This window comes from Eleutherodactylus coqui, chromosome 1, assembly GCF_035609145.1.
Source record: "Eleutherodactylus coqui strain aEleCoq1 chromosome 1, aEleCoq1.hap1, whole genome shotgun sequence".
In the NCBI taxonomy this organism is placed as follows: domain Eukaryota; kingdom Metazoa; phylum Chordata; class Amphibia; order Anura; family Eleutherodactylidae; genus Eleutherodactylus; species Eleutherodactylus coqui.
In genome coordinates this window covers 167,504,147-167,528,199 of record NC_089837.1, presented here as the reverse complement: position 1 = coordinate 167,528,199, position 24,053 = coordinate 167,504,147, and the positions used below count along the sequence as shown (strand labels likewise).

Below are 24,053 nucleotides of genomic sequence, written 5' to 3'. Positions count from 1 at the left end.
AAAACATATTACATGTTGCCACATTTGTAATGACCTGTACCATAAAAAATATTATGCCAGACTTGCATAAACAAAAAAAAAAACAACAATGCCAGACTTGCAATTTTTCATTCATTTGCCTCCTAAAAAAAAAGGCGATGAAAAAGTTGCATGTACCCCAAATCGTCTCTCAATGAACAAAGACGCCAAGACTAATTTAAAGAAAAAAATTAACATTTGGGTCATGGAAAGCTGCGATGCCAATACAATTTTTTTTAGATTTAGCGTGCCAAAATAATAAAAATATATACGTTCAGTGTCACTGTAATCGTATTAACTCAAAGGATGACATTAGCATATTCTTTATTACCGCATGGGAAGTGCTGTTAAAAAAATATAATAAAATAATAGAGACAACATTTATCTTTTTGGTTCACTTGTCTCATAAAAAAATCTCATTATTGCAAAAATATTATCAATGAAAACGACAACTGATCCTGCAGAAAGCAATGCTTCACATAACAGAAAAATAAAAAATGTTCTGGCTTTTGGACTGCAGCGATTCAAATACTATTGTTTTTATTGTGGAACAGTAGTAACATAAAAAATAAAACTATATAAATTTGATATTGCCATAGTTGGCAGAATAAAGGTAACATTTCATTTGTACCATATGGAGAAACCTGTAAAAGAAAAAGAAGATAAAAAAACACTGGAATTTCTGTTCTTTTCCATCCCTTTACATTATCTGTACCCCAAAGTGGTACCATAAAAAAATAGGACTCATCCCGTAAAAAACAATGGCTTTTATGGTTATGTTGACAAACATTAAAAGTTACGGCTCTTAGGCCTCCTTCCCACGAACAGATTTACGCCGCGTAAATTCGCGGCAAAAATCCGCTGCGTGGCCCCCTGCTATTAGGTTCTATTGAACCTAATAGCACAATGCTCACGATGCGTAAATTCCACCGCGGAATTACGCACCGCGATTTCTCCCGTCCTCACCCGCAGCATGCTCTATTTGCTGCGGGTGAGGACGGGCTGTATGCGCTGACGGCTTCCATTGCAGTCAATGGAAGCCGTCCGTTCACGCTATCTCCCGCTGTAACCAGCGGGAGATAGCGTGAAAAAACGCTTCCCCGCCTACCGCCGCAGCGTTATTTGACGCGGCCGGCGCGTCATTTGACGCGGCCGGCGCGTCACGTGACACTGCCGGCCGCGTCACGTGACGCGGTGGGCGTGTCACACGACGCGACGGCGGTGGGCGGGGAAGCGTTTTCACGCTATCTCTCCGCAGGTAAGTATAGGGGCTCTGGGGGGCGCCATGACGGGCTTCACTGCGGAATATTACGCGGCGGAGCCCGTCACGCTCGTGGGAAGGAGGCCTTAGACTTTAACGATGTAAAAACAAATAAAAATAATTGCCTGGTCATTAAGGTGCACATTTAATAGGCCGGTCACTAAAGGGTTAATGAAGCTGCAATAACTCTTGGTTATGTCATTGCTACAATTTAAACACTCCCACATATGCTTCCAGCTCCAGTTTACTTTATTTTTGATTGCAGATGAGATTTTTAGCGCAGATCGTTCTTCAGCAGCTCTGTTACATGTGGAAACTTGAACTGAATTTGGTGTATAGAGAAAAAAACTGACCTGCAGCAGGAGAATAAACTGCGGGAAGCGCTGGATGGGCTTCATCATTAAACCATATAGACTAATACGATCCGGGCTGCAGTCTTGACTCTGCCATGACACAATAGTAAAACCATGAAGTCATTTATGCGTGAATGTAATATTTCTCAAATACAAAGGATCCATTTCCAGGAACACTACTTCACTGCAAAAGTGGCTATAACACGGGAATACAATGATACAACTGTATACTGTGTTTCCTTGAAAATAAGACCCTGTCTTATATTAATTTTTGTCCCAAAAGAGGCACTGGGTCCTTTTTTCGGATTTTGTCTTATACTCACCTATCAGTTGCTGTTCAGGTCCCTCCTGCTGGGCTGCGGCACTCCTGCAGTCTTCCATGTAGCCCTCAATGCTGAAGGAGCATTTTTTTGCTGGTGACAGACCTTGAATACCCTGCCTCCAGCAAGCAAATGCTCTGATTGGTTCATCGAGCGCCGGCTTTGATTAGCTGAGGCGGTACTCCTGAACTGATCACAGCTATTTAATGATGGCATTCAATGAATGACTGTGATTGCTTCAGGAGCGCCACTTGAGCCAATCAGAACCGATGCTCGATGAACCAATCAGAGCAATCGCTTGCTGGAGGCCAGGGTATTCAAGCCTCATCACCAAGAGATGCTCCATCGGCGTTGAGGACTGCACAGAAGCAGGAGCACCGTAGCCCAGCGGGAGGAACCCAAATGGCAACTACTAGGTGAGTTTTTATTTTTTTTTATGTAGTGTAGCTAGGGCTTATAGTTCAAGCTCCCCCCTGAAAATCAGGGTAGGGCTTATTATCGGGGTATGTCTTATTTTCTGCAAACATGGTATACCTGACTTTCTGAGGAGAGCAAAAAATGTGTTGTCTTCTATTTGCTTATATCGTTATGCTGCTAGAGTTTACATAATATAGCACTTTATTCAGACTTTCTATGTTACATCATCCAGGGTCAGCTAGGGCAGGGGTCCCCAACTCCAGTCCACAGGCACCCCCAACAAGTCATGTTTTCAGGATATCCTGTTGTAACACCACCTGTGGGAATGTCTGAGGAGCTGACAAGAATTACACCACCTGTGCAATAATGAGGAAATCCTGAAAACATGACCTGTTGGGGGTGCCTGAGTTGGGGAACACTGAGCTAGGGGAAAGTCACTTATTCCTTGTGAACATCGGTGCGGATACTGGATGCATCACACACCATGTGGCACTGTCCAATACTTCTCAACAGTCGTGCCCGCCTGGCCTAGCTGGTCCCATATAGCTACACTCTACCAAGAATACCCTGTTTCGCTGAAAATAAGACATACCCTGAAAAAAAGACATAGCATGATTTTCCAGAATTTTTGAGGATGCAAAATGATTTTTCAGGCTTTTTGAGGATGCTTGAAATATAAGCCCTACTCCAAAATTAAGCCCTGCTAACAGTTAATTAAAAAAGTCAATTTAAATAGTGTCCAGGCAGCTATACATGTAAAAAAAGTTAAACCTTTTTGAACAAAAATTTATATAAGACACTGTCCTATTTTGGGGGAAACACGGTACAATAAAAAGTTTCCTATGTCCACAGTCAGATCAGACAGCAGGAAGTTTGGCCAGTGAACAACTTGTCGGGTATACAGTTTTATACATTTGCTGAACCACTTGGAATACTACATGGGGAATTTTTCCTCCTTAGGCTAATGTAATTGTGCTATATAGGGTTTTCTTATTCTCCCTATAATTAACAAGAATAAACTAACAAAACAGAGGTTACTTTATTCATAACGCTGTATTCACATTACATTTTTAAAAAACCTAAGACAAAAATAGAAGTTAACACTGTAGGCCAAGGGAGTCAATTTTAAAACCTGGTGGCTTTCATGTGAGAAAACCTAGTTCTACACTCCGCAATAAACAGTATACACAGATTGGGTATAGTAGGAAGGAATATAAAAATGCACTTACTTTTAAAAATTCCAAAAATGCTGGTTTGGTGGCACATGTTTTCCTGAGGACCCCAACGGCAGTGCTGAAATTGTTGACATATTCACTATAAGCGTCAAGTACCATGGATTTTGAAAACTGTGAAGAAATGGGAAGCAAGATATAGCCAGATGTAGCGAGTTGTGGTAAGAAAAAAAAAATAATGTTCACATACAAATTTACAGCATGAACTCCACTGCACACCACAAAGTCTATTTTGACATCAACCAAGCCTATGTTGATCTGAAAAGGACTGGCTTACAGGGTATTCAGTAGCGAGTTTTTACTATTTGCTTGGGTGCTAGGTGTCTTAAGATTTATTTTGTGCAGTTTATGTTCTGTATTGCCTAGTTTACAAGGGGCCGCTGCCAGTGAGTTGCATGGATAGGGGCGGGGCTAAGTTGAACTTTTGCACCAGGACCCATCAGCCTCTAGCTTGGTTTTCCCCCTGCAGTCAACAGGTAAATCATCTTTTTTTTCAAAATAAATAGTATTTTGAATTTTTCAAATTGCTTTTTTTTTTTAACTCATCGTGCTTAAGGGTTTACATGTACACCCCCTGGCGGCAGGGTTTGTATGGAGCTGGCCCGATAGCGGAGCCCTCTCCATACACAGTGGCTTCCAGCTGTCTCTGACAGCCACTACTAATAGCTGCGATCTAAGATAATTCCGATTGCAGCTGTTAACCATTTAGATGCCACTGTGAAGCAAGCTCCCTCTGTCTTCCAAAGGTCCCTCTGCAATGAGATTGTGGGGGATGCTTGGGTGTTATGGCAACTCTGGGTCTTGTAAAGGCCCCCAGGGCTTTCATATATTTCTGCCTATTAAGATGTGCATGTGGCATGCCTGCAGCAATACAATATACTGATGTATTGCAATATAGTGTTTAAGCGTTCAGATGGTCACCAGTTCAAGTCCCTTATGGGGACTTAAAAGTTGAAGAAGATTTTTAAATGTTATTTATTACAAAAAGTGAAAAAAAAATCTTTTTTTTTTAAAATTTTTTTAAACTTTCAATATATCTAAAAAACCCCACATACATGGTATTGATGGGACCATAAAAGTCTGGTCTATTAAAATAATAGATTACTTATCCTGCATGGTCAACACCGTTATAAAAAAATACACGCAATGGCAGAGCTGCAATTTCTGAGAAAAAAATGTAGAAAACAATCAAAAGATCATATGTACCCCAAAATGGTGTCAATAAAAATTACAAGTTGTCCCGCAAAAAGCAAGCCTTCAAACAATCTCAATGACTGCAAAATAATGTTATGGTGGTTAGAAGATGGCGATAGAAAGCAATTTTTATTTTGGTAAAAAAAAGACTTTAAAAAAAAAAAAAAAAAAAAAAAAGCAACAAAAAAATTATAAAGATTTGGTAATCATACTGATCCACAGAATGAAGTCAAGATAACATTTTTGCTGCAGTATATGCTGTAAAAACAAGCCCACCACCTAAAAAAAAAAAAATAATGGATGAAGTGAGTTTTTGTCTCCATTTCATTCCACTTTGAAATTTTTGAAAGTTTTTCAGTACATAATACAGTACCAATGAAAAATACAAGTCGGCTCACAAAAAACAAGCCCTCAGTAGGTTATACTGACAGAAAAATAAAGTGGCGAGGAGAAAACAAAAATGAAACAAATGGCCACATCCTTAAAGGGGTTCTGACACGAATAAGGTTTTTATGCTTTAACAGCCATTGTTCCCTGGTCTGCCTAATGGACACAGGGAACCCACGATTTTTGGCGTGCTAAAGCATAAAAACCTAATGCTTACCTTACTGTTCTGTTGTTGTTGTGCAGCGGGGGTCATCTCCCAGCAGGCTTTCAGCTTCTTCCGACAAGCCTTGACAGGCCGCCCCCCTCCATGATTTTGCGCTGGCGCAGAAGACAGGTGCCCTCTGACAGCAGTCGGTACGGGCCGCCTCTCCACTGCGCACGCGCAGAAGTTGGAGTTCAGCCAGAACAGACTGGCCACCCACAGCAAGCACTGCTTGTGACGTGGCGCCCGTCCATTCACCTCAGAAGTGGCTGACGGACGGAGCAGAGCAGGAAAAAATTTTTTTTCATGTCAGAACCCCTTTAAAGGGTTAATGCTTCAAAATTGTGATCAGTTTTATGCAGAGAAGTAGTATAATGAATGAGAAAGACAATGCTAATTTAATTTAATTTCTCAAATTAAAGTTTCTAAAGCTATAGAAGAACTATTAAAAGTCTGCCTTGGTAGTCACTAAAGTAGTTATTGAAATGAGAACTGAATTAGAAAACTGTTCAAATGTGCTTGCAGATTGCAACAGACCATTTTGTATGTACTTTTTAAAGGATCTGTCCCACAAAAAAAAATGTCTTATAGTTATATCCAGCCCATAATTCTAAACATTTTTTGTATTTACACTTATTAAAAAAGATATTTCTATCCCGATATTACAGAACCAGTGTTAGAATAGCGCCACCTACTGTTTCTAATGAAGAGCCTTTTTGTGTCTGCTCCATCTCAGAAAATCTTCCAAGCTGGTCACAAATACTCAGCCTTGATTCTCTGCAGTCTCTGTCGATTATCATCACTTGCTGGCATCAGAGAGGACGCAGCAACTTCAGAAGCAGCTGCTCATCACACCATGGATCCATCCTTAAAACCAGGGGAGCAAAGAGGGAAGCAACATTGAGTGTGGCTTCACCCATAGCACTTTTTTGTGCCAAATCCAGAAGTGATTTTAAAAAGAATGAGAGCTATGAAGGAAGGACGTCTACTTCTCCCTCCTGCTGGATCTACTTCGGCCTTTCTTTCAAAAAACTGCATCAAGAACTGCAAGTGCGTTTTTCAAAGAAATGTTGTGTGTGAAGCGACCCAAAGCATATGTGGTTACTGTTGCATCTGGTCTCCACCGGAAGAATGGGTGGAGACATGGTTGGGAGTCCTGAGTTAGAGGGTACGCTTAGGTGATGGCCAGAGCTGGGGATTGACTGGTGCACACACACCTCCCCACATGCACTGCCCATTCCCCTGGACCAGGTCACACATCTGGCAGCCGGACTTCCCGCTCTCAGCATTCAAGTCCCCCCGGCGACACAGCAGCAGGCGGCCCTGCTATAAGTGTGATAGCTGGGGTCCTTGATGCTGGGGAGGATGGAATTTTCAGCAGCTGCCGAGAGCCACAGACACATAGGGGTGTGGACTCCACCTCAGCTGCTGCATCCCCCTGTGACATGGCCCTGGCAGCTGCCACATGTTGCCTCTTTCCCAGCCTGTGGGGACAAGCTAATCAAAGTATCACCAGTAGGGGAGCAGAGCTGTAAGCGTGGCACCGGAGCGGGAGAGGGGGGGACACAGTGTCAGACTGTCTGGCAGCAGAGGGCGCAGGGAGAACGATAGCAGAGAAGAAGTTGGAAGCTGAGGGGGCGTTACCAGGGCAGTAACAAGGCATTACCTCTCACTCGGCAGGTCTCCACCCATATTTGTGGTGGAGACAAGATGCACCAGTACTGCATATTTGACCACCCTGGAACATTACTGAAATAAACACAGAATAGAAACAGCTGGTGGCGCCATTCTAACATTAGTTCTGGAATATCTGGGTATAACAACATTTTTAATAAGTGTAAATACAAAAAATGTTTAGAATTATGGGTTGGATAGAACTATAAAATAATATTTTTTGTGGAACACCCCCATTAACACTGCTGAAAAGCTTTTAAAAGCCTGCTATGCCAAACATAAAATTGAGGAGTGTATAAACATAAAAACAGCTTGGAATGTAAATATATATATATATAGCCATAAAAGTACAGAACAATTCTGTAATGTAATAGCAGCCCTCGCCTCCACTGCTATTCCAGCCAACAGGATTAAGGTTGGCCAGTCAATAAGGATGCATCAAGCGAGACCTGCAGGCCCCTGATATACAGTAGGTGAGGCTTAGCAACCAACCTGCCCTGCCATCCCTGCAGCGTCTCCAGACATCTGTACTAAACGTTAGGTGGTAGAGCTGGTGTTCTGAGACTGCACTCTAAGAGGACACTCCAATTTCCACATCTAATGTTATGAGAAAGCTATTCAGAGAACTGGCTCCACAAAGGACTTTCACGTTCCATAACACTCATCACAGCCGAGGACTTTTTTTCTAAGGCTGGGTTCACACCATTGCGGAATTTCGCTGTGGCAAGACCACGAGATTTGCGCCGGGAATACGTCCCGTGTGACCCCAGCCTTAGGAGACATTCCTGTGTATATTCTGTCACAATGTTACCATTTGTCTTTTTATGCTGCATATCAGCACACTGCCTCTATCCTAATTTCTTGTGGTCTCCCATTCACACGCCCCAGAATGATTATGTAGTGAAGAATGTTGGACCCATGTACTTTGCTGATCTCATGCTGTATGAGTAACATTTGGAAAGGGTACAGTTTTCTTTGTAACGCGGAATAATCTATTTGCTGGCAGCGAGTAGCTGCACAAGTCTCTGACAGCTCCCAGTTTGGAGCAAGAGGCGGCTATCCTACGTGTGCAGTGAGAAACTTATCCGGGCTCCACGCCAGCATTTCTGAAAAACAAAATTGAAAATCATCCCATCCTGCCGAATCTATCGTGTCAGTTCATGTGCTCCTGGATTCTGACAGCCAACACTGGGTGTACAGGGTGAATCAAAAGTCAGGGCCACTTGGAATAAGTTCTGAACGAAAAGAGATACAAGTAGAAAACTTTTTAGAACACTTAGATTGGTGGGGGACAAGTGTTTGGCACTATAATGGTGCCTGTCTGCCATCTTGGTGGCAGCAAAAAAAACTTTAATGAACCATAGGAAGCATTACGATTATGACAACACCAAATTTATAGAGATTTTACTAAGTTTTACCACTTTTGTGCTATACAAACACTTTTTTTTTATTTTACAATGTCACGCTATATTCCAGGACCAGGGCATTTTTATTTTTTTAGTTACCAATGCTGTATCAGGGCTTTTTCTGTAGTTTTTATTAGCCATTTTGTGATCATTTAAAAAACTGCATATACCTCAAAATGGATTTATTTTTTATTGGATTTTCCCGTGTTTGATAAATAATGTAAAATGTTAAAGTATTGGTTGTTATAGATGTAGAAATACCAATTATGTGTAGGTTTCTTGTTCTTTTCACTTTTGAAGCCTTGTGTAAGGGCAAAAAAGGTTTTTCAAATGTTTTCTATAAAAAGTGTCATGGGAGAGGACCCCTTTAAAATATAACCTTTATTAAATACAGTTTAAAAGCTTTAAATATGTTTTTTAGGACCAGTAGCAAAAGCACCTTTATTGTAGGTGCTCAAGATAGTACATAGCCTACCGCTAGTGTATATGCATGTGGGTGATGCATTTGTTATGCATCAGCCTCACTTGATACATGTTTGTTTGTCTTTTGCTACTGGTCCTAAAAAACCTATTTAACGTTTTTAAACTGTATTTAATAAAGGTTATATATTAAAGGGATCCTCTCCCGTGACACTGTACACGCTTTTATTGACATTTTAAAGCCAGGAATCTTGGCATGTTGGCAGCCCTGATAGAACTGGAGCTACAGCTGCTTAAAGCAGAAAACGCCCTGTTCATTCTAAACTGTAATGTCCTTTACCATGCTGAATGAACACCGCTCATCCAAAACTGCAGAGCGGATAATACAGCGGGACCAAACCAGGGACTAAGGGGCCTTTAGACGGAAAGATCATCCTTCAAAAAATCATTCAAACGAGTGAAATCGAACGCTAATCGTTCAGTCTAAATGCAGCCAACGGCTGAACGAGGAACGACCACCATGTGCTTGTCAATCATTTACTGCAGGCATTATAATCACCGTTGGCTCATTCACTACTTGTTCGGTTTAAACACGGATCGTCCAGATCTTCACATAGAGAATGTGAAACACTGAATGATTGTCTTGGAACAAGTCAGTGATGAATCTTTCTGTCTAGACAGTCTGCACGAGAGCGAAAGAGCTACTAATGACGTCACCAGCTCGATCGCTCGTTCAAACGATAACTGTCAAGTCCAAAAGCACCCTTTACCACAGTAGGAACATTAGCGCCTCATGTGGCTGTGCTAGGGCACAACGCACTAAAAGCCAACAGACAGTAGCAGCCTCCCTGTGACAAACAGCTAGAATACCTCTGTGCATGAGGTGGACCAAAAGGGGAAAAAAACAGGATATCAGTCGTGTTGTACAGAAGAGCAATCAGCAAGGCATTTCAATGCCGTATCTGGCCATGCACCAGATAAAGGTGCCGCTACGACACAGAAACATGTTGCCAATTTCAATAAAGCTTTTCCTCTTCTGAAGCTTGTCCTCCTGCACTATCCATGCTGTAGTTCACATGGCTCAGATTTCACATCTGAAAGGTTGTAAAAAAAATTAGTTCGGAAAATCCATATGCAAGATAGCCCAACTGCACAGGGCTAAGCCACACGCAGATACATAGCTTCTGTACATGGAAATCCATGTTTAGAAATCCATGTAAGCCCAATGAAATGACTCCAATGAAACTTCTCGTCATATAAATGAAACCTTAATATCTATGATCACTCCAATTCCAAGGATCATCAAAAAAAGTCTTTAATGACACTCCCTCATGCCAAAATAAAGTAAAATTCACTTCCCTTACATTTAGCTTCATCATCTATCTCTGGTTTGTGCCACTGTCTTCTGAGAGCATAATGGGTGATCCTATATGCCAAAGCATGAGAGCACCATTTGCTTCTAGGAAATTATAGTTCTCAGAAGCGCCCTGTGTCTCCTCTCCATTGAAAAAAAAAAGGCTCAGGGTCCAACAGGGTCCCACTGTAATCAATGCCAAAACCAATATATTTGCCAAAAGCAACAACCCTTAGTGGATCCCCTTAAAAGTAAACTTTTATTAATCATATATAAAATTTCACCTCCAAGAAATATAAAAAAAACAGATATGTTGTAGCAGCAGAAAAAAATGTTACACAGACTCAAAGAGTCTGAAGATATAAACTATCTGCCTCACTAAATACATTAGGTGTATATATACACTTTATTAGGAATGGTGGAGCTAGCCTCACTCCACCGGCTCCAGCACAATACAATGGCTCATGCACACTGAGCCGTAGAAACCAATATGACCATGAGAAATAGCGTATATATTCCTCTCCACTGAATACACCACCAAATCTTATCTGAGGCAACAGGTGCAGCGGAACAAGAAGGAAACCCTCACTAATCAAATTAACTACACAGCCCTATCGCCAAGTCGGTGGTTTGGGTACGCGGTCCTCCATAGCCAATTCATTTTCATCTGTGATTCAAGTGTTCCTTCTGATTACACTCGGCTGCTGCTGTCAGAGAATACGGGGAGAGCGGCTTAGTGCAGGAACAGAATAGACGTACAACTATGGTTTCCAAGCGCTGAGGGAGTCAGCACTGACAACAGAAGGAGTAGGGAACTGAACTGTTCATGCCTGACCTCTGGGAACAGAACTAGTTGAGGACTTGTCCAGTGGCAACGAGGGATCAATCCCCCGCCACGGGACCGAGAACGAGCCTATGAATTCTATTGGGAGACCTATTATTTTACATATGCTACCACTGAGCCATTAATGATATTTTGGGAATACCCTTTAACGAGATGCTCCCTTCACTTCTGCAATCCATAAAGGATAGCAAGAAATAAAAAAAATATATATATAATATTGATTTTGCCATTTAACTTACGGATGCTACAAAGACATCACCGATCATTTCTGCCGAGTCCCACTCCGACACCCGACTGGCAAGAGCGATTTGGAACAATGAGTGGCACTGGAGGATTTCTTTTATCCGATAGAACACTATTTTCAGCTTTCTTTCACTCAGCAGCTTTGGCTCCATATCACACAATGGCTTCTCGTAATTCTGAAATGGGTAACAAGTCAGTGAAAATATATTAAAACAATTCCAGATTTATAAACTTAGGCAAATAATATAGGGACTATGAACACAAACTTTCCCCCCCCCCCCTTTTTTTCCAATTAGTTAAGTACTACCAGGGCTCAGGCTTCTTTCAGACACTGACGATATTCCTAGGTGTACTACTAATTAGTACAGTACAAGCTCCCCGGTGGTTTGCTGATAATAAAAATGATTACAAGCAATAGCAACTTTGTCAAATGTGACTCTATGGGGATACACTACATAAAAGTGACATCTGTATAGAAATGGCCTTGGCAAAGAATACACTTACTAAACATCTGTTAGCAGAAGAAAAATCTCCCGCATGGCATACCGAGTCTCCAAAATCAGGAAGAGGGAGCGCACGGACTGCTTTCTAACCGCCACCTGTTTCCATGTCTCATTTCAACACATTTTTATATGTACTTGTAGGTGTTTGTTTGAGTCTATATATTTCATGAGATTCCAGTACTGATGGTTAGTGCATCGTTCAACAGGAGTCCATTAATTGTCTCTCGTTATCTAAACTGAGTAATTATTTTATAATTAAAAACAATTAGCTATGAAGTAAAAAAAAGCCACCTTATAATCTACATTTTTTAATCCATTGCTCCATGTTCTATTGAAACACAACAATTTAGCTTGCATGGGCTACATCTAGGGTCACGTAGCCCATGCAAAAGTCAATGCGTTGAATTCCTGCGTATTACACATGCGGCCGGCGATCGCTGAATCAGCAATTCAAATCCATTCGTGTGAGTCTGGCCTAACACAGCTTTTTCTATAAGACGATTAATTGTTTAATGATCTATAAAGCAAGCACAGAGCACTGATCCATTCATAGTTTGGGTTAAAAAGTAGCTTGCTTCTAATTACAGGGCTTGAAATTTCACCCATTTGCTAAGACCTGGCGCATTACATTGCACTAGTTGTAAATACTTATAGTACCTCTAGAATTCGCTTCAAGGAGTCAACATAGTTTTTCTCGCTTTCCACAATTGATCCAAGAATGTATCTTCTAACAACCTAGAAAACAATTCACATTTTTATTACAGATATGGTACATGTACACAGGCTTTTTTTTCTGCAAATAGCATTCATTCATTTGAAGAGTTAATAGCCACATTCATCGTTCATGCTGATCGTAGTTGTTGTGGGGAGGTGTCCGTTATGACAGACAGTCGGGTACCCACCGTGTTTGGAGCGAAACTGGCCCCTAATCGCCCTCCATACAAACCCCAAACTCCCTTGACTGTATGTCATGTGGGGTTAAGGCCGGTTTCACCATAACCCCCAGACAACATGCCCGCTGCCTTGGGGTCATATTCAACTTCAATATCTCATTTAGCCCCTACATCCAATCTCTCGCCCGAACAGGTCGGCTGCACCTCAAGAACATTGCAATAATCCGCTCTTTTCTCACCATAGACACACTAAAAACGCTTATTGTTGCCCTCATCCACTCCCGGCTCGCCTGATCGGCCTCCCCTGCACCAGACTCTACCCTCTCCAATCCATCCTGAATGCGGCAGCCAGGCTCATCTTCCTGTCCAGCCGCTACTCGGACGCCTCTGCCCTGTGCTGGTCACTGCACTAGCTTCCCGTTAAAAACAGAATTCAATTTAAACTCACTACCTTCATCCACAAAGCCCTCCACAGCGCAGCGCCACCCTATATTGCCTCCCTTATCTCAATCCATCACCCAGCCCGGGCTCTCTGCTCTAACGAAATCTGACTGCGCGCCCCTCTAATTCGAACTTCTCATTCCCGCCTCCAAGACTTCTCTAGAGCAGCACCGGTCCTCTGGAACGCACTACCAAAGGCTACCCGAGCAATCCAGGACTCGCAGAACTTCAGGCATGCTCTAAAAACGCACCTCTTCAGGGAGGCATACCGCATTCCCTAAACAAACCCCTCTGTACGCTGCCTGATAACATGCTCCCTGACCTATTGACTGCATTCCCTGCTAGCCGTCATAAACCGCTCCTGCAGTCATACTGTTTCTGCCGTCACACGGCTAAATGTCTGACCATTGTCTGTGTATAGCATCCCTCACTCTCCACCTCGCCATACCTGCACATCTCCAGTCCCTTTACCTTCTGTATCACCCCATTACCTGTAGTATGTCAGCGCGTTGGAGCAGGACCCGCACCCCTATTGTTTCCATCAACTGATTACTATATGTAACCGTGGCTCTGTAATGTTTGTACTTTTGTCCTTCTGTATCCCCCCTGTCTTTGTAAGCGCTGCGGAATATGTTGGCGCTATACAAATAAAGTTTATTATTATGTGTCCTTATACAGTCTGATACTGTCAGCATTGACTGGACAATGTGAGGATGTGCTGGGACCTTCAGCTCCTGGTAACACCCGGCTGACAATCTACTCCTTACTTTCGACTTCTCCAATCCTGGCACCCCTATACTACAGGCAAACAAGATTCTTTTTAACCCTTCAGAACCCTCCGATTGTCTGTGTATTTTGACCAGCTGAACTGCCAAGGGGTCTTATCCCCGAAACCCGAAATATGCCCGCCACATACTATGTTTAAATGAAGGAGAAGTTGTAGTATCACACGGTCACTGATCAAACTTTCAAGCTTCAGTCCTTCTAGTGTCACTCATCCTTTCTAAGAGGAATAACACAGGAACGAAAAAGCAAAGTTCTAAGAAAGGATGCAGCAGACTTGTTATATTATAGGGGAAACAATTATTTACTAAAACAGACATGTCAGGAGAGGCGACTAATCCTCTTTAGTATTTTAGAGGTGGTAACTTATTGCTTAAGTCAGGCTATAGAAAAAACTTACTTAAAGGGAATCAGTCACCAGCTGAACCTCTCTGAGGGCAGCCTAAGGTAGAGGCAGGCACGCTGGCTGTAGCTATGTGTCAGTTATATATATCTGTGTAGTACAAGAAGTAGTCCTTGATATTCATGATCTGCAAGCAAGCCCCACCCACCCCATCCTTCAGCCTATTACTGTGCATAGGGAGTCAGCTGTCAATCAGTGGTTGGAGGGTGGAGTGGGCAGAGCTAGCCTGCAGCTTATGAATATCGAGGACTACTTCCTGTGTTTGCTGCTGATAAAATGTACGTTTCTAACATATATCAGTCATTAGGTTATTTGGGGACCGATATATTAGAATTATATATATTTGTGAGGTTTGGATGGAATACAGTTTACAGTTATAACTCCACTGTATTCACAAGGCAGTGCTCCTACCGGTTATCCCTCCTCTTCAGTGACTGTCAGCTGAAGAAATGTGCCTATAGACATAGTGCTCCATACATATATACACATATACTCACGCAGGCTGTGATTGGCTATAATGTAAGATCTTTTTTTATTTGGGTTTGTCAAAACTGTGAAAATTGTCCTGGCAGTGACGAGAAGTCTGGTACTCCTCTGTTTAATGCCAATAGGAGAAAAAATCTATTCCAGCATCGTGGTTGTCAATCTACAGCTATCTTTTTATAATAGCCAACACATTATAAGATTTGCTTCGTTCCACTTCTACAGCCATGTATGTAGTACAAATGTCTATTGTTGGAACCACGCAACAATGACTGAACTTTCCAAACTCTGAATTAAGTGACCACAAAAAATGTCTGTGGAATAAGACTGGGATTGGTTTTCACACTAACGTGTAGGGGATGCGGCTCTGTAGGAGGACATGAGCTGTCAGATTACCACCTCCCACTAGCCCTGCTGGAGGGGCATTACAGAGCAATGTGTAACAGGGCCAGCAGAGCAGGGGGAGTGATGGAATGAGCCCAACAAAGAGAGGAATCTCTGACATTAATAACAAGGCATGGAAAGTCCTACCCAGCTTCTAGGAAATATGCAGACATGAAAATGGCATTGATTTATTATACCCTCATAGTGGGCATAAGGGTCTCACAGAGTGGCCTGATTTAGGGCTCTTTCACACGAGCAATGCGTTCTCATGCTGCCACATTTCATGAACGAAGAAAAGCCACAAATAATTCCCATGCTTCAGCCGCACTTTCTCGTCCATTCACACGGACGGCTGCGGCATATTAGCAAAAATATCTGCGGCAGCGTGGAAATTCCTCGGAAGGCTTATAATTGGAGAGATAGCACACTAGTAATCAAAGCAAAAGCACAAGGAGACAGAAGCAGAGAGGTATCTGCCCATAAGGAGCTTACAAAGGTAGCTCCATTGAGAGAGTCGTTCAGAAAAGTGGTTGAAGAGTACGAACAGCATCCATTCATTTGCTGTCACACAGGGTGATGACTGCTCACTAGATGTTTGCGGAGATATCCTTCATAGAGGGGCTCTCCATGCACATTAGTTCACAAGTCGTTCAAATAAGAACAAATATGACTTTACACCAGACGACTTGATAAACCAGTGGCTATTTTTTTGGTAAGCTGAAACTAAATGACTAGTGCCTTATCACTGGTCACCCGGTTGGTGGCTAAACTAACACTGAATAACTTTCAAATCAACTGCTCGGCCTATAGTCATCCCATGTAAAAGGTAGCTAAAAGTGTTCCTAACTTTTCAGACAACTTCTGTTCATGTAATAGCATTTTGTAGCATGGAACTGTATTACTTTGTGCACAAATCAGAAACATTTCAATGGGGGCTGAAACTTGCTGCCTTATATCAGGGCAAAAAATGTTAATATGAAAGGAACTAGAAAACAGTTCTTAGGGGCAGTTGAAATAAGAAGAATAGATATGGCATCAGCAAAATTCCAGAAATAAAGCTCATTTTAGGCAGAATGACTAAAGTAGTCTTGTAGTAAAGTAACTCGTGTGGTTCTTAGTCTAAATAGTGGTGCACTGATGGTGTATATAGTATGCCAAGGGAATCTCCCAATGTATATGCTGATGCGCCCATAGCCTTTAGGGGTGTACATTTGGCCAGGATATATCAGGATCCTGTAGCCTCCTTTTAAATCAGCTAGACATAAATATAAAGTGAATTTAGGCGTAATCCTATAATGGTATAATGTTTAGCCTGCTTATCTAAACTGTTGAGTAGCTTCTCCACTAGATGGCAGTCTCAACAAAACAATGTAAAATGAATACTATATATATGATACAAACACATTTATGCTACACAAATAGCTCGGTGCAATAATAGAGGCAATGTGTACAGAGCTGACGAAATGTTATTCTATAAGTATTATATAAAGCAGTTTCCATAGCAGTGCGCACAGAAATGAGCAGCGTACCTGCTGCTGGGTTAATCCATCTGGCATTGGGGACATGACCGCCTCTGTGTGCACACAGTCTACATCTATGAATAAGTTTAACTCTTCATCCTCGATGCAGGCAGATTTACGGTCTAAGAACCAAAGAATAACAGAAAATCAATTCAATCAGTCTATTCAACATAACTTTGCATACAATCATTAATGTAAAAGAAGAATAAACTCTACAGTCATGAGCCTTTTAGTAACATAAGTCAACAACCCAACTTTGCAACACACAGAATGGACAAATAAAAAGAATTATAGTATGTGTCATGGATGATATATGGCTGCCTTTTCCATGTATGACAAATATGAAAGCAATAGAATGGAGCTGCTCCTAAGGCCAAGTGTATGTGGGGTTAAAGAACCAGAAGGTACATTTGTGGTGGGGGAGATAGTATGGAAGTGATGCCAGTCCAGACAAAATGCCACTCCTGTTAGCTGAGGGCTGGCGTGTGAACCAAGAGACAAGGAAAACTATTCTGGTATCAACGCCAAACTTCCAGGACAGATGATATGCTGACACACAGCTAGTCCAAATATCCCTTTTATTGGTGAAACCCAGTAATAAAACTACGCTGGGGGCACACTGATAGCCCGCTGCACTTTCACACTGGCCCACATGTGCAGGTTCTCCTACCTCCTCCGAAGAAACGGGTGTGTTACATAAGTTATGTTTGCACATTTATGTCTTCACATATACATGCAGAGGTCTCTCTTTTTTAACACACGCTATATCTCATCCATCCATTAAATATCCATTGAATACACAACCGCCTTTCTTTCCTCTCAAATCTGATTTATTGCAACTACCACAGTTTTATTTTACTATCATTTTCATCCTATTATATCACATATTTCTAATCCATGTTGAAGATACTTTAACATATAGCATTCACCACTATCCTGTAGACTATTGCTACATTTATACACCCTGAATAATATTATAAATATTTATGTTTTGAAGAAATAAAGAGTTCAAAAATATATTTTTTTTTATTGCGCATGTATTGGTTAAACATTTGTGAAATTATTTTAAAAAGTGGTGAAAGGTAACTCGCAAGTACCAAAATCCATTTAATTCAGCACACGGCATTGTCCATGCCATACATCTAATTCTCCAGAATTAGGCCTCATGTCCACAGGCGGTTTGGATTTCACATGCGGGAGCCTGCAGCAGAATCCAACCCTGCCCGCAGCCGAGGACCCTGTCTACCTGTCCGAGTCTTCTATTTTCTGTACAGCGGATGTGTACAGTTTGTTTTTTTTTCTCCAAACTCCTGCTGTCCCGCGAAATTCATTGCCTGGAATCCGCATTAAAATGAAGCATGCTGCGATTTGTTTTACGCATGCAGAATCCGTAAAACAAATACGCATGTGTAAATTCAAGTGCAGATGCCCATGGTTCCCTATGGTTCCACAATTCAAATCTGCCTTAATCCATGAATTACACTATAAATTAAGTTTTAACTTCACACAATAAGTGGACTAGATTTGGAAAATCTTGTCTACCTATTGTGGAAATAACCTGAACAAAACCCGTGAGGAAACTGACATGCGGCATGGAATTCAAATTCAAAGTTTTGGAGGCAGGCATTCTGTGGCTGATCTGAAACAGAATGCCCGCTGTGAACATTACGCAGGAAATCAGCCTCATGTGAGCGCAGCCGTAACCTAGCAAATCCCTCTCCCGTCACAGACATTCATGTGCTGCTTGTCAATATTTGTATTTTGATACGAGTACATATCCAGCACACCTATAGACTATATTTTGAGCTCCCTGACAATATCAGCCCCTCCCCCACCCCCTTTCTCTTTTATTAACCAGCGCTTATCCCCATCCTTTATTATCACCGCATCCTGCATTTTACCAATGCAATTATACTAATAAAGATGAATTTTTGATTATGTTCCATTTTCATATATATTTACATTCACTCCATTGTGCAACTATTCTTGATATTTGGATTTTTCTTTTTTTTTTTTTCTTATTATTTTCCATTGTGGTCCTTTCTACACTACATTCTGCCATTTATCTTGTCCGTTTCCCTTCATTAAATTTCAGTGTGCCCGCAGCGTAGCTGAGAAAGGGGATTATTACCCCAAAACATGTTCTGTTGCTGGAGTCCACCAATAAAAGGGATATTTGGAGATTCTGTCTCAGCCTATTATCTAACCTGAAAGTTTGGCCCCAGTGTATTGTGCAGTGACTCAGGTGGGTACTGCAGGAGGAGTTCTATTGAGGTGAATGAGACTCAGTCTGCAGTACCATCCTAGGCCAGTGTACAATGTACGGGGCTGTCTGCTCCTGCTGCAAAACAGCTAGAAGTGGAGCAACCTGTTTAAGGCTTCATACACAGAAAAAAAGAGACAAGAAAAACAAGTCTGGTATCAACACCAAACTATCAGAATAGATAATAGGCTGAGACAGAATTACTCCAAATATCCCTTTTACTGGTCTGCAGTGTATGGGAGACATCATAACAGCTAGTCTCCACCCACAATCTCAGGGAAAACAGAGAATTAGAGATATAGACTACAGAGTGGGAAACTAGTGAAAAATGCTAAATACAAATCATATAATGGCCGGAAATACTCCTCATGCACATACAGATGGCAGCGTACTCTGAAAAGTCATCTGAACGCATTACTATGTTTTAATAACTACATTGTGATAAATCTGGTCTGCAAACCACAAACTGTATCACCAATCTGAAATTCGTCAAAATAAAAAATATTTCGCTGCAAATGGAAGCCAAACCTGTAATTTTATGAATACCCTGAAACGGCTAAATGAGCTAAACAATGAGCAGGAATATGAAGACGCTGCTCCCTATGAAATGTATGAAGGCTGTAAGGGACACAAGTGGCTGCCTATTCTTGCTGAATGCCATAGCTGTGATGTACAACGGTAGTGGGACAGTTTCCCAGTAGAGTAAGATGGTGCACTTCTGGATCAGTATCATGGCTACAAGTTCTTGACTGTCCACAGGTCTAATGACCCAAACGTTCAGCGTCATAGATTTCTAGATGCTGTCAGCTGGGGTCACTGGACCCATGGTTGGGCTGCGGTTTGTGGCTGTAATACAAGCACAGAAATGCACCGCATTACTCACATGTGAAACTGATCTTATGGTGCTTCGCACGAGCAGTGTTGATGCAACTTTTTTAAAGTAGTTTTTAAAGTCAAATCAAGGGGTGGATTAAAAAAAGATAGAATTAGAAAATGTGCCATATACTCCCCCTCCCTTTATAATCCACTCTTGCCAATGACTTACAAAACTGCATCAGAACAGCATATATGAAAGCACCGTTAACTGTGTAGTTGTTGGAATGACATTTACTTAGAAGTTTTTTCCCCTCTACGTAAAGAATGGATTAACACTAATATGAATATGGTTATAGCTCACACATGGTGCCATCATTCAACTTCTCAAAAAACTCCTGATTAGCAAAATGTTATGAAAATAGGATTAAATGGATTTTCCAGAACTAAGACATTGATGAATATTGACCATACCATGCAAAACAAATGACTTGGTCTTGATGTAGGAGCGCCCCTTCTTCACGGCAGCCTTTGTTTTCTCAAGCCCATCTTTTGTGCCTTCCTTCGCAGCCTTCATCAGTTTCTGCACCTAAATCACATAGCACAACACAGGTAAGAAAGGAAAGGTATAACACAAAGGATCAAGGAGCACGTACTCTTCATGAGGAGCTAGAAACCCGGGTTACATCACCTTGAGTTCATGTTTTTGTTTTAATTGTTGGATCTCTACTCCTCCCACTTTGTTTGACACCAACTCTTTCATCTTTCTCTCGTAGTGCTGTTTTATACGTGTTAGGTCCTGAGAAAGCTATATGGAGAAATATAGTATAATCTTTGTGAATGAAAATGGAACAAGAAGAAGTAGATGTCTTAACATTCTTTACTTTCCATCCGCTCCAAATATCAGGATGCAACATATAAAGAGTGTGCCATCATCCTCAAGTCAATGGAAAATGTGCTTACTGGAACCTATCAGGCAACCAGCCTGAAGTGCTTCAGGTATTCTATGCCGAGCACCACAGTACTTGCTTTTCACAATCAGTAAGTGCCTGTTTACGCGGTCACATGGTCATCCGTGAAACGGATACATCTCTACTCCTAAAAAACAGATCCATAGGCTATAGTGGGTTAAGCATAGCCAAAGAGTGCATATGTTTGACTACGTTTAGCCTAGCATATGTTTCTGTCTGTGCTTTCTTTGTGGGATTGAAAAGTGTAGCCTACTACACTTTTTCTGTGCCACCAAAAAAATGCACTAAAAACGTGACTTTTTTTTTTAACCCCCTAATGACGGCCCTATCGTACAACTACGTCCTGCTGTTGCAGGACGTGTATGGAGGGAGGTAGCGCCGCTATCTCCCTCCATACAGCGCGGGCATCAGCTGTTTATTACAGCTGACACCCGTGGGCAATAGCTGCGCTCGGCCGTTCGCGGCTATTAGCCCTTTAAATGCCGCTGTCAATTCTGACAGCGGCATTTAAATCCCCCGAACGCTGTTCGGGGGTCCCGCACGGCCCCCCCGCGGTGAGATCGGGGGAGCCGTGCAGGTGTCATGGCAGCCGGGGGCCTAATGAATGGCCCCAGGACTGCCTTAGCAGACTGCCTATCAAGCCATCCACACAGGGTGGCTTGAAAGACTGCCTGTAAAAAAGCAGTATGACGTAATGCTATAGGATTACATCACACTGCAGGAGCGATCAAAGCATCGCATGTTAAAGTCCCCCAGGGGGACTTCAAAGTAATGTAAAAAAATTAATCAATAAAGTTTTTTTAATTGTTAAAAAAAAAAAAGTTATAAAAGCTTAAATCACCCCCCCTTTTGCCATATCCATTATTAAAAAATCAAAATCATAAAATAAAAATATGTATTTGATATCGCCGCGTCCGTAAAAGTCTGATCTATCAAAGTAGTGCATTATTTTTCCCGCACGGTGAACGTCATCTGAAAAAAAAAAAAAAAAAGAACGCCAGAAATACACTTTTTTAGTTACCCTGTCTCCCAGAAAAAACGCAATAAAAAGTGATCAAAAAGTCGTATGTATTCCAAATCGATACAATCGGAAACTTCAGGACATCCCGCAAAAAATGAGCCCTTGCTTAACTACGTCGACGAAAAAATAAAAAAGTTATTGCGCGCACAAAATGACCGCAGAAAATAATTGAAAAAAAATTAAATATCTTAAAAAAAAAAAATAAAAGTACTACAGCAAAAAAAATACTATACAAGTTTGGTGTCGTAGCAATCGTACTGACCCATAGAATAAAAATATCAGGTCGTTTTTGTTGCAGTTTGTGTGCTGTAGAAACAGGACGCACCGAAAGATGGTGGAATGTCGTTTTTTTTCCATTTCTCTCCGCTAAGAATTTTTAAAAAGTTTTTCAGTACATTATATGGTACAATAAATAGTGCCATTGAAAAATACAACTCATCCCGCAAAAAACAAGCCCTCATACAGCGACGTCGATGGATAAATAAAGGAGCTACGATTTTTTAAAAGGGAGTAGGAAAAAAGCAAAAAAGCTCCGTCACTAAAGGGTTAAACATGGCAGTCGACGGAAAACGTATGAAAAAGTATCTGTTTTGCGGTCAAAAAAAAAAAAGTGTTTACTAACAAAAAGAAAAAATGTTTACAGTGAAAACGTACATTATTCTTACAAAAAGAAGGATCAAAACGGATGAAAATGGATCAAAACGTACATCAAGCTTACAATTTAAAACATGTAAAAACGGATGCTTAAGATGCATTTATTTTTCCACATTTTTTCCACGGACGTTTCCTGCATGCCTGAAACATATGTGAAAGTGCCAGTGTGAACAGGCCCCTAGGTTCATGCACAAGAAGCCAAGCAACGTGATCGAGGATGTCCATACAACACATCAGGGGACGTGTAGATATTTCATGTAAGGAAGAAGAATTATCATGCAAGCTAGAAACATTTCAGGGTGAGTTATATAAATGTAAACCAAGCATACATCAATATTACAATAGTCCAGAGACCCAACATAATGTACTTCTCCCATATAAAGAGTCACTTTAGGCAGCCATGGTACAGCTGCAGACTTTTCTATTATTTTGTATCTCAATTAGGCCTTATGCATGAGACAAAGATGAAAGACAACTAAAATGACGGAGGACTTGAAACATGAAGGTTTTGTCCTAAATCTACTGCCATATATTTAATGTAAATGGGACGTGGGATATCCACTTTGAAAAATCTCTTTTCAAAAGGGAACCTGTCACCAGCTTTAGTGAATAATGCATTAGAGTGTAGCAAAGAATTTTATTTATTAAAGCTAGTAATGTCCAGATAACTTGTAAAAGTGAGGTTTAATCCTTCCTGTGCTGTATGATAATGCTTCCCATCTGGTCAGGGAGACAGGCCCATCTCTGCTGCCCACAGTACCCACCAATACCCGGCCATTCTCTCTGCAATTGACAGGTAATGGGGATGACATCCCTTAGGTAATCCACAGATAAGTCCAAATCTCGCACGAGCCCGGATTGGTGCATGTGCAGACTCGACTGACTCTTCTAACTCTCCGTGGTTGCATGGCACATGCGTGAGAGATATATGGGGCTGTGGATGATATAGGAGACATCATCCATCCCACCCATCAATTATTGTGGAAGGCACTGCAGGCAGCAGAGCAGGTCCGGACCCACTTACTGCACTCTTCACAATTCATTACACTAAGGATTAAACCTCCCCTTTACAAGTTATCTGGGCATTACAGGTCTTAATAAGCAAAAGCTTTGTGACATTCTCTATTGTATTGTTCACTATATGCCAATGGTGTCACAAACTCCACAGCGGTGACAGGTTCCCTTTAACTGATCTCCATTCTGACTTATACAGGTTTCTGAATGGTAAAACTAAACTTTATTAAGTAAGAATTCCGTATTAGGTTAATTAAAATACATTTTCTAAACCAGACAACCCCTTTGGAGCCCTTTCACACATATTTTACACCAAAATCCACAAGTCTAACAGGAGATTTTAAAGGGGACCTGTCACCAGGTATAAGTTTTCCTGGAGTCCGGGGAGATATTTCTTATATTTATCCGGCTCCTAAATCCAGCGGTGCAACCACCAACATTTTGCATGTACTGTGCAGCTGGACCACTAGCTGCACACTATGCACGCGTACTCCCATAGCAATCAATGGGAGTAAGCTGTATATTATTCCACTAGGCCGATCCTCTACGGCAGTGTTCCCCAACTCCAGTCCTCAGGGACCC

The 24,053-nt window shown here is 41.5% G+C and overlaps 1 protein-coding gene across 1 annotated transcript in view; it reads right to left on the bottom strand.

Moving 5' to 3' along the window:
• The window catches only part of ARHGEF10 (Rho guanine nucleotide exchange factor 10), a 140,110-nt gene that overhangs the window by 63,583 nt on the left and 52,474 nt on the right, over positions 1 to 24,053 (bottom strand). The window contains exons 9-15 of the mRNA XM_066603570.1: positions 20,503 to 20,619; positions 20,286 to 20,400; positions 16,745 to 16,857; positions 12,486 to 12,563; positions 11,322 to 11,501; positions 3,599 to 3,715; positions 1,633 to 1,722 (exon numbers count right to left, since the gene is read on the bottom strand). Coding sequence (XP_066459667.1) covers positions 1,633 to 1,722; positions 3,599 to 3,715; positions 11,322 to 11,501; positions 12,486 to 12,563; positions 16,745 to 16,857; positions 20,286 to 20,400; positions 20,503 to 20,619 — 810 coding nt within the window. The remainder of the gene's footprint in view (positions 1 to 1,632; positions 1,723 to 3,598; positions 3,716 to 11,321; positions 11,502 to 12,485; positions 12,564 to 16,744; positions 16,858 to 20,285; positions 20,401 to 20,502; positions 20,620 to 24,053) is intronic.